Source organism: Macaca thibetana, chromosome 14 (assembly GCF_024542745.1).
Source record: "Macaca thibetana thibetana isolate TM-01 chromosome 14, ASM2454274v1, whole genome shotgun sequence".
Lineage (NCBI taxonomy): Eukaryota > Metazoa > Chordata > Mammalia > Primates > Cercopithecidae > Macaca > Macaca thibetana.
The window spans coordinates 1,027,579-1,044,102 of NC_065591.1; the positions used below are offsets into that span (position 1 = coordinate 1,027,579).

At 62.0% G+C, this 16,524-nt stretch overlaps 2 protein-coding genes across 7 annotated transcripts in view; one reads left to right on the forward strand and one right to left on the reverse strand.

The window, feature by feature from the left end:
- Positions 1-16,524, reverse strand: part of POLR2L (RNA polymerase II, I and III subunit L) — a 627,758-nt gene that overhangs the window by 335,413 nt on the left and 275,821 nt on the right. The window lies entirely within an intron of this gene.
- MUC5AC (mucin 5AC, oligomeric mucus/gel-forming) overlaps positions 319-16,524 on the forward strand; it is a 42,948-nt gene continuing 26,742 nt past the window's right edge. The window contains exons 1-22 of the mRNA XM_050757515.1: positions 319-391; positions 2,728-2,805; positions 3,689-3,748; positions 4,087-4,348; positions 4,721-4,835; positions 5,149-5,239; positions 6,073-6,182; positions 6,296-6,509; positions 6,597-6,722; positions 7,165-7,282; positions 7,483-7,621; positions 8,642-8,752; positions 9,248-9,317; positions 9,406-9,543; positions 9,626-9,790; positions 11,074-11,168; positions 13,151-13,277; positions 13,554-13,809; positions 13,889-13,941; positions 15,560-15,660; positions 15,928-16,079; positions 16,342-16,480. Of these exons, the coding sequence (XP_050613472.1) occupies positions 319-391; positions 2,728-2,805; positions 3,689-3,748; positions 4,087-4,348; positions 4,721-4,835; positions 5,149-5,239; positions 6,073-6,182; positions 6,296-6,509; positions 6,597-6,722; positions 7,165-7,282; positions 7,483-7,621; positions 8,642-8,752; positions 9,248-9,317; positions 9,406-9,543; positions 9,626-9,790; positions 11,074-11,168; positions 13,151-13,277; positions 13,554-13,809; positions 13,889-13,941; positions 15,560-15,660; positions 15,928-16,079; positions 16,342-16,480 (2,793 nt within the window). The remainder of the gene's footprint in view (positions 392-2,727; positions 2,806-3,688; positions 3,749-4,086; positions 4,349-4,720; positions 4,836-5,148; positions 5,240-6,072; positions 6,183-6,295; positions 6,510-6,596; positions 6,723-7,164; positions 7,283-7,482; positions 7,622-8,641; positions 8,753-9,247; positions 9,318-9,405; positions 9,544-9,625; positions 9,791-11,073; positions 11,169-13,150; positions 13,278-13,553; positions 13,810-13,888; positions 13,942-15,559; positions 15,661-15,927; positions 16,080-16,341; positions 16,481-16,524) is intronic.

The window sequence follows — 16,524 nt, forward strand, 5'->3', positions numbered from 1 at the left end:
CACAGGTTGCTGGGCATGGCACGGTGCCCAGGAAGAGTCTAGAGTGGGGTATGTGGGGAGAAGCCCTGCAGGCCAGGGCTTGGGGGAGCCCTCGGAAACTGGCAGACACACCCATCTCTGCCTGCCACCGGCCGCGGGCCAGCCCGCAGTGAGCACCCACTGTTTACTCGGGTGAGGGGGAACCACAGGCCCTGCCCCGCCCACCCATGTGAAGCTCGGGGCCGGAGCCAGCTCTGGGGCTACAAAAGGCTCCTGCAACCTTGGGTCCCTCCTCAGAGGCTGCTGAGGGACAGGGCACTCTTCCCCGCCGTCCACACGATGGGTGTCGGCCAGAGGAAGCTGGCCCCACTCTGGACCCTGGCTCTTGCTCTGGCCTGCACCCGGCACACAGGTACGGCTCGGTCCCTGGCCGCTCTACTAGTCTTGGGTGGTGCGGTACTGAGTGGGCCTCGGGCAGCTCAGTCTTTGCCCTGGGTTCCGAGCATGTGCCATGAACGGCGCCCAGCAGCAGAGCCCCTGCCTGTGGCCCTGGCCACCAACGAGCAATTTCCACTTCGTGGGGTTGCTAAGGGATCTCCGGGCTTCAGGGACCTCTGAGGCTGGGCCATTCCCTGAGGCAGGGAAGCAGGAGCTCAGGTCTCCGGCTTCCCCTCCCCGCCTGGATCCCTGCACTTATCCCCGGCGGCCGACAGTGCCTGGCCCACAGTATCTCCAGTGGCTCACGGCCCCCGCTGGGCCTGGTCAGGGCATCAGCCCCAGGCACCTGCCCTTGCACACCCCACACGTGCCCAGTTTACCAGCTCATGTTCCCTGTCTGGGCCTCGATGGGGGTCTCCTGGGGGCGTCTCAGCCTCTGAGCGAGGATGTAATGGTGAGGTCCACAGGGGAACTGTTTCACCCCCTGCCTAAGGCTAAGAGGGTGATGGGGGCTAAGAGGGTGATGGGGGCTAAGAGGGTGATGCGGGAGGCTCCAGGCCCTGTGATCTGAACGGCCCCTCGCTGGACCAGTAAGTCCCTGCCTCTGCTTCTAGGGGACACCTGGGCCTGGGTCTGCTGGTGACTATGTGCCCCTGTCAGGGGAATGCCTGGGGTTGGGTTGGGGGAGTGGGTGCTCCTGGGCTCCTGGAACAGCAGGGCAGGGACCTCAGCACTGCTGAGACGGCCACATGGCCCACCCAGGTCCCTCGCCCAGCCCTGTCCCCAGCCTCTGGCCCTCTGCCAGGCAGTCCCAGAGCAAGAACCGTCTCCCGGTGTCTCCGTGCTGCCCTTGGCTGTGGCCCAGCCGGACTCTGCCCCCCCATCCCTCGTCTGTACCACTCTCATCTCAGAAGCAGGAATTCTCTCCCAGGGCTGCTCCCAGGAGAGGGCAGGGCTGGGGCTGGGCCTGCGGGGCTCAGAAGGTGGGGGCAGGCCTGGGCCAGGACGGGGTAAGTGAGGCTCAGGCCACTGTCTCTGTCTCTCCAATGGGGCTTGCAGATGCTAAGGGCCCCTCTGCCCACTGACTTATTTGATGCGCTGGGCCCCACTGGGGGCAGAGGGTATGGGGGTGAGGGGGGTCTCCCAGCCTGGCCCGAGGACCCCTATGTCAGGCGCGGGAACTGGGAAGCTGGGGCTGGGATGCAGGCGAATCACAGCTTTCCCCAAGACCCCCTCTCTGCAGGGTCCTGGGCTGGGCCGGGCGCCCCCCCCACCATGCTGGCGCTGTGTGGGGCTGTGCGAGGCTGTGCGGGGCTGGGGGCTGGTCCCACCATGCTGGTTCTGTGCAGGGATGTGTGGGGCTGGGGTCCGGTCACCATGCTGGTTCTGTGCAGGACTGTGCGGGGCTGTGCGGGGCTGGGGGCTGGTCCCACCATGCTGGTTCTGTGCAGGGATGTGTGGGGCTGGGGTCTGGTCACCATGGGCTCTGTGCAGGGCTGTGCAGGGCTGTGCAGGGCTGTGAAGGGCTGGGGTCCGGTCACCATGCTGGTTCTGTGCAGGACTGTGCGGGGCTGTGCGGGGCTGGGGGCTGGTCCCACCATGCTGGTTCTGTGCAGGGATGTGTGGGGCTGGGGTCTGGTCACCATGCTGGCTCTGTGCAGGGCTGTGCAGGGCTGTGCAGGGCTGTGAAGGGCTGGGGTCTGGTCACCATGCTGGTTCTGTGCAGGACTGTGCGGGGCTGTGCGGGGCTGGGGGCTGGTCCCACCATGCTGGTTCTGTGCAGGGATGTGTGGGGCTGTGCGGGGCTGGGCTGGGATCTGGTGACATTCTGCACAGTCTCCATGGAACCTGGAGATCAACCTCCTGCAAGATCTGCTGCTTGTAGGGAGGCAAGGTCCTCCAGGCGGTCTTGGGGCCGACCCCTCCCATGCATTTGACTGCTCCAGCCCCTCAGTGGGATCACTGTAGTGGGCGGGGGTCCCGAGTGTGGAGGCCAGGGCCTGGCATGCTCTGCAGTGAGTGGGAATGAATAGATGGGGATGCCAGATTGGGGCAAAGGGTCCCGACACCACCTGCTCCATGGGGCCAGGTTGAGGGGATGCTCCTGGAGGGTCTGGGCTCAGACTTCCGACTCACATGGACAGAGGCCCCCTAGGACCTCCAACCCAGCACAGAGAGAGCCCTCGCCACAGGCCACCTGCACACACCATGGCCTCCTGATCCTCTGGTGTCCGCGCTGCATCTGTGGTCGCAGCCTGAGCCCCCTCAGCCACCCTGCATCTAGGCTCAGCCCCCCTCCTCTTTCTGCAGGTCATGCCCAGGATGGCTCCTCCGAATCCAGCTACGAGCACCACCCTGCCCTCTCTCCCATCGCCCAGGGACCTGGTGGTGAGTCTGAGCGTCCGGCCCCCACCCTAAGCCTGTCAGATTCCACCCTCCACTGAGTGGCACGGCTCCCAGGGGCACTGGTTTTAGGGAGGCTCCCCAGCTGGCCACCGCTGAGGACCAAACCTGGGGGGACAGGAGGACACCCCACATCCATGACCCTGGTCGGTCACACTACCTGCCTGTCCTTGGGCCAGCCCCCTGCAGCACTCAGGCTCTGAAGGAGTTGCAGGGCGGGGCAGGCTGGCTGTGCCCATGTCCTGTGGGTGCCGGCCACCCTCCAGGGATCTGGAGCTGGGTCCTGCCTCAGTGTCCCCCCTGTTCACCTCCTGGCACTTCAGCAACACAGGTATCTCCCTTGGCACCGGCCGTCCCGGTGTGGATTGTGCTAGCGGGAGCCCGTGGGGGCCCAGCAGCCCTGGCAGAGGCGGGGCAGGCGAGGGCAGCCAGAGTCGGGGGCTTCTGGCAAACTCTCAGATTGCATTTCTCCAAATCGGGCCAGATGTGCCTAATCTCAGCACCCAAGAGACTGACTTGAGCCGCTGATGCAGACTCAGGTTCTGAGGCCCATGGGTGTGAGAGAGCTGGCAGCCCCTGAGGGCTTCTTCCTGGTGACAGCCGGGAGGAAGCAGAAAGTCACACTGAACTCAGGGTGTGCGGCTCAGGGTGCGCGGCCGCAAACACACAAGGTGCAGATGGAACTCAGGGTGTGCAGCTGCAAACACACAAGGAGCAGATGGTAGGTGGGGTGGGGGGGGGGCAACACGCGGCAGAATCCAGAGTTGGTTTCAGAGCCAGGAGCCGGGACCCACAGACGCTGGAACATCTCTGGCTGTAGAAGCCCCGCCCCACCTGGGGGCCGGGCTACCAGTCTCTGTCTCCGCAGGGGTCCCGCCCCGTGGGGTGACTCTCTTCCCGCCTCTGAGGACCATCCCCGTGGTACGAGGTGAGTGGAGCCCCGAGGCCTGGGTGGGGAAGGGGCCTAGCTTTGCTGAGCTCCCCGCTCAGGCCTGGAGGTGCCTGGTGGAGAGGGGCCCCAGCTTTCCAGGTGGCCACTGGGTAGGTATTGGAACCAGAGGGCCTAGCACCTCCCTGCACACGTTTCTGGGACTTCTCAGACACAGGAAGGACCCCTGGGTGCCCCGTCCAGGGCAGCAGCACCTCCTGCAGGACGCTGGGGTGGGGCAGAAAGTGCAGGGCAGGGGCAGGGGTGCAGGGCAGGGGCAGGGGTGCAGGGCGAGGGTGAGGGCGACGCTCCCAAACGCCATGCTGCTTCCACCGTAGCCTCCAACCCGGCACACAACGGGCGGGTGTGCAGCACCTGGGGCGATTTCCACTACAAGACCTTCGACGGCGACGTCTTCCGCTTCCCCGGCCTCTGCAACTACGTGTTCTCTGAGCATTGCGGCGCCGCCTACGAGGACTTCAACGTCCAGCTGCGCCGCAGCCAGGAGTCAGCAGCCCCCACGCTGAGCAGGGTCCTCATGAAGGTGGATGGCGTGGTCATCCAGCTGACCAACGGCTCTGTCCTGGTCAACGGCCACCCGTGAGTCTGGGCTCTCGGATGGTGGGGGCCACGCGGTGTGTGGGGACGGCATTCTGGGGGGTCACGGGGGCATGGCAGTCCTGGGGAGGATGTGTACTTCTTGGCAAGCCCCTGAGAGCGGAGCTGGACATGGGTCCTCCCTGGTCCCCCAAGCTGGCCCACCGAGCTGGATCCCCTCCTGGGATCCCCAGGCTCTTATTCTGCCCCTTCCTAGCTTCTTGTGACCCCAGAGCTCCAGAAGTCGCTGTCCCCATCCCAGACGTGACTTCATGGTCACAATGACCGTGTCCCGTTTGCGACCACAGGCATCTGCCCTGCCTGGGATCTCTCCTCACCGTGCTCCCAGCCCCTCAGCCCTGCCTCCCTCCGCAGGGTCCTGCTGCCCTTCAGCCAGTCTGGGGTCTTCATTCAGCAGAGCAGCAGCTACACCAAGGTGGAGGCCAGACTGGGCCTTGTCCTCATGTGGAACCACGATGACAGCCTGCTGGTGAGGCTTGGGGGGTGGGGGTGTCCCGGTGTGCACCTCCAGCCCTCGAGGGCTGGCCCGCTCCCACAGCCTCTCCAGAGAGGGTAAAAGGTGCCCTGGGCCCAGTCAGGGTCAGACCCCACCCCACACAGCAGGCAAGAACAGGTGCCCAGACACCAATGCTGTCCCGGGGTCTGTGCCCCCAGGATGGAGACTGCTTTTGGGGGTGTCTCCTCTGTGGGCCTCGGCCCCTCCTTCAGAAATCTCAGGCTTGAGCCTCATCTGTCCATCCGCCCTTGGTGGGGACGGGTGTCTGATGTCTCCTCCGTTGCAGCTGGAGTTGGACGCCAAATATGCCAACGAGACCTGTGGGCTCTGTGGAGACTTCAATGGGATGCCCGTGGTCAGCGAGCTCCTCTCCCACAGTAAGGCCCCATGGCGCCGTCAGCCCCTTCCTCAGCGTCCCCTGGGGGCTCAGTGTTGTGTGCACACACACCCTCCGACGCTCTGGCACACACATGCACAGATGCATGGAGGCAGCTGCCCTCCCTCCCAGCACAGCACACACCTGTACACACGCGATCCGGAAATGCTGGCCTGTCTCAGGGGTGCAGGCTGGGAGCAAATCGCCCGTTGAGCCCCTTGCTCTGTGTGGCTGCTCTGGGTGGTGACCCGTGACCGCACGCCCTCTCCTGAAATGACAGACCTGCCTCCTTCTTGGTCTTTGAGTCTTTGCCGTCAGGCTGTGGCCTTGCAAATGTGACCTGCACCAGCCAAGGCCCCACTCCCCACCTCTCCCCGCCAGGCCTGTGAAGCCCCATACAAGCCCCGAGTACAGGATGTCCCTCTGTGGGGAACTGAGTCTGCCTGGGTGTCCAGCAGCCCTTGGCAAGGCAGGCCCAGCGCTGGGTTGGCTGGGTTCTGTGGACTGGGAGGTGCTCAGGTTCCCGCCAGCCTGGCAGGAGGAGACCAGGGTCCTGGGTCAGTTGAGGACTCAGCCAGCAGCCCCCAGTGACTTGGACACCAACCTCCTGGGCTGTTTCTCTCCATCATTCCAGACCCCCGAGGGTCCTGCAGCATGCATGGGGCGGCCAAGCAGGCGCAGCCAGGACAACTCAGGCATCCAGAGGGGACAGGAGCCACCGATGGCCCTTCTAACCCCACCCCAGGGACCCGGCCGTGGGGGCTCTGCTGCTTGGGTGCTGGGCTGAGGGGTACTGGGACCTGCAGGCAGAGCCCACCTCCGTGCTTCCCGCAGACATCAAGCTGACTCCCATGGAGTTTGGGAACCTGCAGAAGATGGACGACCCCACGGAGCAGTGTGAGGACCCTGTCCCTGAACCCCCGAGGAACTGCTCCACTGGCTCTGTAAGCCCTGGAGGGAACAGGGGCCCGGCACGGTGAGGAGGAGGGGTTGTGAGCCTGGGAACCGGTCCAGATTCCCCACTGAGGACTCAGTCGGGCTATGGCCTTTGTTCTAGGGCATCTGCGAGGAGCTCCTGAATGGTCAGCTGTTCTCCAGCTGTGTGGCCCTGGTGGACGTCGGCAGCTACCTGGAGGCCTGCAGGCAAGACCTCTGCTTCTGCGGGGGCACCGACCTGCTCAGCTGCGTCTGCCACACCCTCGCGGAGTACTCCCGGCAGTGCGCCCACGCCGGGGGGCAGCCCCAGGACTGGCGGGGCCCTGACCTCTGCCGTGAGTGTCCCGGCGCCCTGTCCCCCAACCCCTCTGGCAGGGAGGGCCGGGGCGGGCGGACGTGAGCCGTGTCTCTGCCTCCCGCAGCCCAGACGTGCCCCAGCAACATGCAGTACCACGAGTGCCGCTCCCCCTGCACAGACACCTGCTCCAACCAGGAGCACTCCCGGGCCTGCGAGGACCACTGTGTGGCCGGCTGCTTTTGCCCTGAGGGTGAGGCTCCCCCGCCCCTGGGAAACACAGATGCACCCTGGGAACTAGGGGGCTGTGCTCCCATGGCCAAGCCTCAAAAGAAGGATCCCAGTCCTAGTGTCCCAGGCCCCTGAGGCTGGCTGAGGCCCCTGTCCCGGGCCCCTGAGGCTGGCTGAGACCCCTAGCCCGAGATGTCCCGGGCCCCTGAGGCTGGCTGAGGCCCCCGGCCCAAGGTGTCCCGGGCCCCTGAGGCTGGCTGAGGCCCCTGTCCCGGGCCTCTGAGGCTGGCTGAGACCCCTGTCCCAGGCCCCTGAGGCTGGCTGAGACCCCTAGCCCAAGATGTCCCGGGCCCCTGAGGCTGGCTGAGGCCTCAGCTTGCTGTAGGGCTGCCATGTTGTTCCCCTGCACCACCCACCACATGGAGACAGCAGGAGCCCATCACAGGCCTGCCTGACCCATGCAGGGACGGTGCTCGATGACGTCGGCCAGACCGGCTGTGTCCCTGTGTCACAGTGTGCCTGCGTCTACAACGGCACTGCCTATGCCCCGGGGGCCACCTACTCCACAGACTGCACCAACTGGTAGGTCCCGGCCCCCCTCCAGGCCCCCAGGATGTGCTATGGGACGGACCCGCTGGGGGCTGTGACCCAGGCTGGCAGGCGTCCCTCATCCGGGCTGTGATGTAGGCAGGCCTGGGTGAGACCCGGTCAGCCTCCGACATGGAGGCTGGAGGCTGGTCTCCTGGGACCAGCAACCACACGGCACCATCTCTTGCTCTCAGCACCTGCTCCGGAGGCCGGTGGAGCTGCCAGGAGGTTCCATGCCCGGGCACCTGCTCTGTGCTTGGAGGTGCCCACTTCTCGACATTTGACGAGAGGCACTACACGGTGCACGGGGACTGCAGCTATGTGTTGACCAAGGTAGGCACTGGCTGCCGGGGGTGCTCGCCGGACAGACGGGGCCCACGGCCAGCCTCCCACAGGCTCCCGCAGCTTGGCTGCATGTCACTGCTGCCCCGGGGTGACCCTTGGGGGTCACTGATGGTGAGACCTCAAGGAAGCACCCCAGCTCCCCAGCACTGGGCCCCACAGGGGCACAAAGGCTGCAGACCGGAGCCTCCAGCCCCACCCAGGGCTGGTCCCCACAGGGGCACGAAGGCTGCAGCCCACACCCAGGGCTGGGCCCCACAGGGGCATGAAGGCTGCAGACCAGAGCCTCCAGTCCCACCCAGCACTGGGCCCTCCACACCTTGGGCTATTTATTTAAGACTTTACTGTTGAGAATAGTTTCAGGTTTACAAAGAAATTGAGCCCAAAGTACTCCCGCTCCAACACAAAGTCTCCCCAGATGATACCCAGCACCCAGTACACAGTCTCCCCAAGATGAGACCCTGCCTTGGGGTAGAGCCTGCACTGGCGCCCTCACCTCCCAGGTCACTGGCGCCCTCACCTCCCAGGTCACTGGCGCCCTCACCTCCCAGGTCACGGGCGCCCTCACCTCCCAGGTCACGGTTGACATCGGGGCCCCTCGTGGTGGTGAAATTCCGCAGCTTCGGACAGATGTGCAGTGTCCTGTTCCTGCCAGGCAGTTTCACGCAGTCGGCTCCACTGCCCTCAAACCCCTTGGAGCTCGGCCTCCTCACCCCTCCCTCACCCAGCCCCTGCCATCCACTGGCATTTGTGCCTTCTGAGAGCTGTCCTTCCCAGAGGGTCCTGTAGTTGGCGTCGCAGAGTGTGGCCTCCCCACGGTGCATGCAGATTTCTCTGTGTGCCTCGGTGTCCACACCTGGCGGCCTCCTAGCACACCTCCCCCTCGGGGGCTGGGATGTTGGAGTGGGGGTTTCTAGTGAGGGAGAGGAGCACAGCCGGGTGGAGGGGCAGGGCCAGGCGGGCTGGGCGCTGGGCGGAGTGTGAGGACCCCTGGTGTGTCCGGTTCTGCAGCCCTGTGACAGCAGTGCCTTCACTGTACTGGCTGAGCTGCGCAGGTGTGGGCTGACGGACAGCGAGACCTGCCTGAAGAGCGTGACACTGAGCCTGGATGGGGCGCAGACGGTGAGTGGAGCCTGGCAGGGCAAACCCTGGGAAGGGGGGAAGGGGCCTGTCTCTTCTACAAGTCACCTCTGCCGAAGCCCTTCGTCCTCGGCGTGAACAGCGAGAGGCGGGGATCCTCCGGCAACACTGGCTGCATCCATTACTTATGGGTCCACGTGACTGTCCCTAAAGGAGCAGCTCAGGGCTGGGCCGCCCGGGCCGCCATACCCGACCCGAGGGGCCCCGGGAAGGAGGGACTGGGTGCATCTGCGGCCAGCTTGGCTTCTCCGCTGAAGTCAGTTTACGTTTAGTGAATAACTTTGGTTTTTACTAAAGAATAAAAAGCATGGTACTCACAGAAAACTCAGAAAATCAGGGCGAGCACAAAACCACCTTGTAGGACCCACAGCCACAGGCAAAGGCCTCCCAGGCACCTGCAGGCACATTTCACAGCCTCCGCGGGGCTGAGTGCGGCGAGCCTGCCCCGCTCTCACACGTCTGTCTGGCGGCCCTCAGGTGGTGGTGATCAAGGCCAGCGGGGAAGTGTTCCTGAACCAGATATACACCCAGCTGCCCATCTCTGCAGGTGAGGGTGGCGGCCTCCTCCCCACCCCCGGGCTGCCTGGGGTCCCGCCCCACACCCCCAGCAAAACCCTTGTCCTTTATGTCCCCAGCCAACGTCACCATCTTCAGACCTTCGACCTTCTTCATCATCGCCCAGACCAGCCTGGGCCTGCAGCTGGACCTGCAGCTGGTACCCACCATGCAGCTGTTCTTGCGGCTGGCGCCCAAGCTCCGAGGGCAGACCTGCGGTAAGAGGGCTGCCTTCGGGGTCTGGAGCCCACCCACTCTGGCCGGGGCACATGGCCCTCACCCTGCCTAACCCACCCCCAGGTCTCTGTGGGAACTTCAACAGCATCCAGGCCGATGACTTCCGGACCCTCAGTGGGGTGGTGGAGGCCACGGCCGCGGCCTTCTTCAACACCTTCAAGACCCAGGCCGCCTGTCCCAACATCAGGAACAGCTTCGAAGACCCTTGCTCCCTGAGTGTGGAGAACGGTACGTGTGTCTGTTCAGCTCGCCTTTGTGCTGGGCGCCTGGCGCTGGTTCTCCTGCTTCCATTTGGCACTGCAGGCAGCGTGGAGGCCGGCCCTACGTGTGCCTGTGAGCCAGGTGGGGTGGCTCACGAAGGGGCCCAAGGACAGGCTCATGGTGGGCGCCTCGCCCGGCTTATATGGAGCTTCAGGAATGTGGGGCACCTGCTTCAGGGTCAAAGAAAGGGTGCGAGTCTCTGTTGGTCGATATCGGCCCTGACTGCCTACCCCTGCACGGGGTGGGGTGGTGGGGACGTGGGGAATGGATTCACCCACTCACCCACCCATTCACCCATTCACTCACCCACTCACCCACTCACCCACCCATTCACCCATTCACTCACCCATTCACCCACTCACTCACCCACTCACTCATTCACCCACTCACCCACTCACCTACTCACTCACTCATCCACTCACTCACTTACCCACTCAACCATTCACTCATTCACTCACCCATTCACCCATTCACCCAGTCACCCACTCACTCACTCACCCACTCACTCACCCATTCACCCACTCAACCATTCACTCACTCACCCATTCACCCTCTCACCCACTCACTCATTCACCCACTCACCCACTCACCCACTCACCCAGTCACTCACTCACCCACTCACTCACCTACTCATGCACTCAACCATTCACTCATTCACTCACCCATTCACCCATTCACCCAGTCACCCACTCACCCACTCACTCACCCATTCACCCACTCAACCATTCACTCACCCATTCACCCACTCACTTACTCACTCATCCACTCACTCATCCGCTCACTTACTCGCTCACTCACTCACTCAGTCATTCACTCCGCCTTCGGAGCTCGGGCGCCAGCCGTGGGGAGGTGGGATCCTATCTCGCGGGCTCTTACCTGCTTCCTGCAGCCTGGGAAGCCTGGGTCCAGTGAGCCCAGTGGAGGGGCCAGAAGGACCTCAGTTTGTCTGTCCAGAGTGGGGGTCACTAGCTTCCCTGGAAGGCAGCACCATGAGAGGCTGTGAGGGGCTGGGTGGGACATGCAGGAAAACGAGAGAAGCCTCAGCTCTGGGTGTCGTACCCTGCACTTGGGGGAGCTTTCCCTCAGGGAGGGCGCCGCACCACCCGGGCTGAGTGTGTAGCAGGATGTAGGGCCCAACGCCAGACTGCCCAGAGAAGCTGGCGCCCCAAACCCCACACCAGGGGCCAAGCTGGGTGGGATGAGTGTGCTGCCTGATCCTAATCCTAACCCTAACCCTCCTCTGTCCACAGAGAAGTATGCTCAGCACTGGTGCTCGCAGCTGACCGATGCCAACGGCCCCTTCAGCCGGTGCCACGCTGCCGTGAAGCCGGACACCTACTACTCGGTAGCATCTGCCGCCTCTTGGCCCAGTGGGGCTCCGGCCACTGAGCCTCACAGCTGCCTCCAGGAGGGCTGGGAGGGCACTGGGGGGGCTCGGCAGTCAGTACCAACCTTTCTAGGCTGTGATGGGCACCAGGGGCTGGGACCCAGCCTGTCTGTCCAGCTCCATTCCCCACGTCCCCAGCCCCCCATTCACTCATTCACACGTTCACCACTCACCCACTCACCCACCCATTCACCCACTCACTCACCCGTTCACCTGTTCACCCATCCACTCACTCACCCATTCATCCATTTACCCACTCACCCATTCACACACTCACCCACTCACCCATTCACTCACTCACCCACTCACCCATTCACTCACTCACCCACTCACCCATTCACTCACTCACCCACTAACCCATTCACTCACTCACCCACTCACCCATTCACTCACTCACCCACTCACCCATTCACTCATTCACCCACTAACCCATTCACTCACTCACCCATTCACTCATTCATCCACTCACCCATTCACTCACTCATTCACTTACTCGCTTTTTCACTCACTCATTCATTCGTTTCTTCACTGACTCATTCACTCATTTACCCACTCACTAATTCCTTCACCTACTCATCTACTTACTCATTCACTCATCCGCTCACTCATTTACTTACTCATTCACGAATTTCTTCACTCACTCATTCACTCATCCGCTCACTCACTCACTCATTCACGAATTTCTTCACTCACTCATTCACTCATTTACTCACTGATTCCTTCGCCTACTCATTCACTCACTCACTCACCCACTCATCTACTCAGTCATCCACTCACTCATCCACTCATTCACTCATCCACTCACTCACTCATCCACTCACTCACTCATCTACTCACTCACTCATTCACTCACTCACCCACTCAGTCATTCACTCACTCACTCATCCACTCACTCACTCATCCACTCACTCACTCACCCATCCACTCACTCATCCATTCACTCATTCACTCACCCACTCATCCACTCAGTCATTCACTCACTCACTCATCCACTCAGTCATTCACTCACTCACTCATCCACTCAGTCATTCACTCACTCACTCATCCACTCACTCATCCACCCACTCACTCACTCACTCACTCATCCACTCACTCATCCACTCACTCACTCATCCACTCACTCACTCACTCACTCATCCACTCACTCTCATCCACTCACTCACTCATACACTCATTCACTCATCCACTCACTCACTCACTCATCCACTCATGCATACACTCACTCACTCATCCACTCATTCACTCATCCACTCACTCATCCACTCACTCACTCATCCACTCACTCACTCATCCACTCATTCACTCATCCACTCACTCATCCACTCACTCACTCATTCACTCACTCATTCACTCACTCACTCATCCACTCACTCATTCACTCACTCACTCATCCACTCACTGATCCACTCACTCATCCACTCACTCACACATCCACTCACTCACCCACTCACTCATTCACTCACTTATTCACTCACTCATCCTCTCACTTACTTATTCCTTCATTCATCCCTTCACTCACTCATTCATTAACCACGTTTATGGTGTTTTTCTTGCACCTCCAGCCCTACACTAGGCACAGGGGCTAAACTTCAGGGGTTTGTTGCCCCCCTGGCCCCAGGGGCCAAATGGAAGTTAGGCCAAGGCTGAGCTGATGCCCTGTGTCTGAGGGAAATTGGGCATGGCTGGACCTGTTGGGTCACAGAGATGAAGGACCTGGCCCTCCCAACAACCCCTGCTTTGCACGGTGGTTCTGCTGCATGACATGCCAAGCGGTTCTGCTGAGGGGGTGGGATGCCTGTGAGGACTCAGGGAGGGGTCCTGGAGGCAGGAAGACCCGGGACGGGAGGACCCTGGCTGCTGGATGTGTGGCCTGCAGGGCATGGGGGGCCACCAGGTGTGGGCTGGGGTCTCTGATGCCCTGATGCCCCCCTTCCCCACAGAACTGCATGTTTGACACCTGCAACTGTGAGCGGAGCGAGGACTGCCTGTGCGCCGTGCTGTCCTCCTATGTGCATGCCTGTGCCGCCAAGGGTGTGCAGCTCAGTGGCTGGAGGAACGGCGTCTGCAGTGAGTGCCCGCCAAGCCCAGCCCTTTTCCCACACTGGGTGGCCGCGGATATTGGGGTGCCCTCGGGTCTTGGGATGCCCCCGGTGTGCACAGGTGCTCTAAGGGCCCCCGTCCTCTGTGCTGGGCTCGAGGGCAAGGAGCGCCCAGGTCAGTGTGGCCTTGGACCCGGCCGAGGAGGGGAGGGGAGGGTAGCTGAGAGGGCTGGGCTCCCTCGCTGCTGGCTGCCCACCACTGGGCTTTGTGTCCTGAGAATTCCCTCTTCCTGGCATCCTGCAGCGAAGCCCATGACCACTTGCCCCAAGTCGATGACCTACCACTACCATGTCAGCACCTGCCAGCCCACCTGCCGCTCTCTGAGTGAGGGGGACATCACCTGCAGTGTTGGCTTTATCCCCGTGGATGGCTGCATCTGTCCCGAGGGCACCTTCCTGGACGACACGGGCAAGTGTGTGCAGGCCAGCAACTGTCCCTGCTATCACAGGGGCTCCGTGATCCCCAATGGGGAGTCGGTGCACGACAGTGGGGCTGTCTGGTAAGAGCTCCCGCTGTGGACTGGGGGTCCCTGGCACCTGGTGGCCCAGGATGAGGCTCTGACCACCGTCTCCTCACAGCACCTGCACGCATGGGAAGCTGAGCTGCATCGGAGGCCAAGCCCCCACCCCAGGTGAGTGCCAGAAAGGAGGCACTGGGGACCCCAGCCTCATCATCTCCATAAGAAATCCTGAAAAATGGCTTCAGGGTTAGTCCCACCGCAAGTCAACGGGGCTGGTGGTTGTCGATCAGCTGCTCGGCGTCAGGCATGGTTTGTGCCCTCTGGGCAGCAAGGGGGAAGAAAGGAGGGTGTGGGCGCACACATGACACACCCACTCACGCCCACTCATGCACATGCTCACACATCCACTCATGCACACGCACTCACACCCACTCATGCACACACACCCATTCATGCACACACACACTCATGCACATGTTCACACACCCAATCATGCACACCCCCTCACACCCTCATGCACATGCACACCCACTTATGCAACACTCACAAACCCACTCACACACACACTCGCACCCACTCATGTACACACCCACTTATGCACATGCACTCACACCCACTTATGCACACACACCCATTGATGCACACATACGCACACGCTCACACACCCACTCATGCACACACACCCACTCATGCACACGCACCCACTCATGCACACGCACTCACAGCCACTTATACAATGCTCACACACCCACTCATGGACACGCTTACCCACTCATGCATATGCACTCACACCCACTCATGCACACTCACACACTCATGCACACACACCCACTCATGCACACGCACCCACTCATGAATACGCACTCATGAATATGCACTCACACCCACTCATGCACACTCACACCCACTCATGCATCCGCACCCACTCATACACACGCACCCACTCATGAATACGCACTCACACCCACTCATGCACACTCACACTCACTCATGCACATGCATTCACACCCTCTCATGCATGCACTCACCCACTCGTGCACACACCCACTCATGCACACACATTCATGCACACACACTCATACTCATGCATATGCTGTCACACCCACTCATGCACACTCACACACTCATGCACACCCACCCACTCATGCATCCACACCCACTCATGCACACGCACCCACTCATGCACACACACCCACTCGTGAATACGCAGTCACCCCCACTCATGCACACACACACCCTCTCATGCATGCACTCACACCCACTCATGCACACACCCATTTATGCACACACACTGATACTCATGCACATGCTGTCACACCCACTCATGCATACGCACTCATACCCACTCATGCACACACACCCACTAATGCACACACACCCACTTATGCAATGCTCATACACCCACTCATGGACACGCTCACACACCCACCCATGGACACGCTCACACACCCACTCTTGCATACGCACTCACACCCACTCATGCACACACTCACACCCACTCATGCACACGCACTTACACCCACTCACGCACACGCACCCACTCATGGACAAGCACTCACACCCACTTATGCAGTGCTCACACACCCACTCATGGACATGCTCACCCACTCATGTATACACACACCCACTCATGCACACACACCCACTCATGCACACGCACTTACTCCCACTCATGCACACACACCCACTCATGCACACGCACACGGCACAGACACGTCCTCCCTGAACACATAGTTGAGGCACTGCAGCAGCCTGTGGCTGGGCCCCCTGACGGCCCTTCCCTCCCCAGTGTGTGCTGCGCCCATGGTGTTCTTCGACTGCCGCAATGCCACGCCCGGGGACACGGGGGCCGGCTGTCAGAAGAGCTGCCACACCCTGGACATGACCTGTGTAAGCCCCTGAGGACTCCCCGATGACAGACCCTCCATCCGCCGCTGCCTGCTAAGGGTGCCTGCTCCCAGGGTGGGCAGTGGTGAGCCTCTGATACATGAGGCCATGCCATGGGCTGCCCCACGTCCCAGAGGACCCTGACCCATGGGCTCCCGGACTCTCTGGTCCTGTGGCCCCTCCACTGTAGCACGGGTGAGCTGTCCCTGGGAGGACCTGGCAGGTCCCGTGCCCTGCCCCATCACTTAGCGGCATCTGCTGGCCCTGCAGTACAGCCCCCAGTGTGTGCCTGGCTGCGTGTGCCCCGATGGGCTGGTGGCAGACGGCGAGGGCAACTGCATCACTGTGGAGGACTGCCCCTGCGTGCACAACGAGGCCAGCTACCGGGCCGGCCAGACCATCCGGGTTGGCTGCAATACCTGGTATGCGGGGGGCTCAAAGCCCATGGGGCGTGTCAGGTTCAGGGTACCAGAGGCCCTCCTTAGAGACAGGCGAGCCCCCAGCACAGGGATCCCGGGAAAACGCAGGGCACAGACTCAGGGCTGGATGCTCCCAGCAGCCCCAGGCAGGGAGGCCCAGTGGGCGTGTGTCTGTGGTGCTAGGTCCCCCTGGGGGTAGGAAGGCTGCACCCAGCCAGGCAGGCACCCTGTGGGTGCTCTAGCCTGACCCCCAGATGTCCCCCAGCACTTGTGACAGCAGGATGTGGCGGTGTACAGATGACCCCTGCCTGGCCACCTGTGCTGTGTACGGGGATGGCCACTACCTCACCTTCGACGGGCAGAGCTACAGCTTCAATGGAGACTGCGAGTACATGCTGGTGCAGGTGAGCCGGCGCGTTTGGGGTCTTCACGGCGGTCCCCGCGACCC